The sequence below is a fragment of the Chinchilla lanigera genome, unplaced genomic scaffold (assembly GCF_000276665.1).
Source record: "Chinchilla lanigera isolate Chin_1 unplaced genomic scaffold, ChiLan1.0 scaffold00021, whole genome shotgun sequence".
In the NCBI taxonomy this organism is placed as follows: domain Eukaryota; kingdom Metazoa; phylum Chordata; class Mammalia; order Rodentia; family Chinchillidae; genus Chinchilla; species Chinchilla lanigera.
Window position 1 is genome coordinate 25,784,222 of NW_004955422.1, and position 1,339 is coordinate 25,785,560.

General features: G+C 40.3%; 1 protein-coding gene across 1 annotated transcript in view; it reads left to right on the forward strand.

Annotated features, from left to right (window-relative positions):
• Nfs1 (NFS1 cysteine desulfurase) overlaps positions 1–1,339 on the forward strand; it is a 25,573-nt gene extending 24,234 nt beyond the window's left edge. Inside the window, exon 13 of the mRNA XM_005384774.2 lies at positions 824–1,339. Within this exon, the coding sequence (XP_005384831.1) occupies positions 824–887 (64 nt within the window). The 3' untranslated portion in view covers positions 888–1,339. The remainder of the gene's footprint in view (positions 1–823) is intronic.

The following is a 1,339-nucleotide window of genomic DNA, read 5'->3' on the forward strand; positions in this document are numbered from 1 at the left end:
AAAAATAAAATATATAAATGGTTGAAGATATAGCTGAGCTCTTCTGGGCTCAGAGCCCACTACCACCAAAACAACTAACCAAACCAACAAAAACCAAAATCAAACAAAAAAATCCCCAGAAACTAAACTAAAACAAAAACAGAAAGGCATGCTGGGAATGTAGAGTATAAAGGTATGAGATAATCAGGAGTAGAATTAAGCCTGAGGTGGTAGTTTTGCCCCTGTAATCCCAGTACTTTCTTGTAATCCTAGCACTTGGGAGACTAAGGTCACAAGTTTGAGCCTACCCTGGACAGTTTAACAATTTAGCAAGACCCTGTCTCAAAATTAGAGAAAGAAAGAAAGAAAGAAAGAAAGAGAGAAAGAAAGAAAGAAAGAAAGAGAGAGAGAGAGAGAGAAAGAGAGAGAGAGAGAGAAAGAGAGAAAGGGAGAAAGGAAAGAAAGAAAGAAAGAAAGAAAGAAAGAAAGAAAGAAAGAAAGAAAGAGAAAGAAAGAAAAAGAAAGAAAGAAAGAAAGAAAAAGAAAAGAAGAGAAATATTGTAACCATTCCTAAAATCCGTTCACTCAAGGTTCCATTGCAACTGAGCCTAGGGTACCTAGTTAATTTTGTTTATTGGCAGTTGGGGAGAGGCTAGACTTGACCAGGATTTTTTTTTTAAATTTCATTTTAAAGAGAAAAAATTCACAAGATAATAGGAGAGCAATAATGGTTAATACGACAGAGGTGAGACAGGACACAAATCAGGCATTGCTTGGGGCCTTGGTGCCAGTGTTGGCTGCCTCTTCCAAGCCTCGCTCACTGTACGCCTCTTTTCTTTGGCAGTCCTCTCTGGGAGATGGTGCAGGATGGCATTGACCTCAAGAGCATCAAGTGGACTCAACACTAGAAGAAAATGCCCGTGACTGTGCTGGCCTGGCTCTTCCTGTCTCACTGACCCACGCACATCGGATATTTTTTATATCCGGGGTGTGCTCTGTGGTCAAACTGGAATTGTTGTATCCCAGTTAAATTTAGCACAGCCCATTTCCAAGTCCAAAACACGAGGAAAATATCTTTCCCCAGCCTTAGTGACTCTGCTGGAGTGTGTTCCCCATTTCTCTTCTCGAGTTCTTCTCTGGTCTTATAGTGTGTGGACATTTCCATCTTGAAGCAATAGAGACATTTGCTATAATATTGCTGCTGGACATATCTGTGACTTTTGTGCAGATGGAAAAACTAGAGGACGGCTCTTTGTTCAGGGACTCTGATGTTCTGTGTGGACATTTGAATCGCTTTTTGCTGCTCAGCTGGACTGACTCCTTCAGCAATAAGAATAAATAATCAACTTCTTTGATTTCA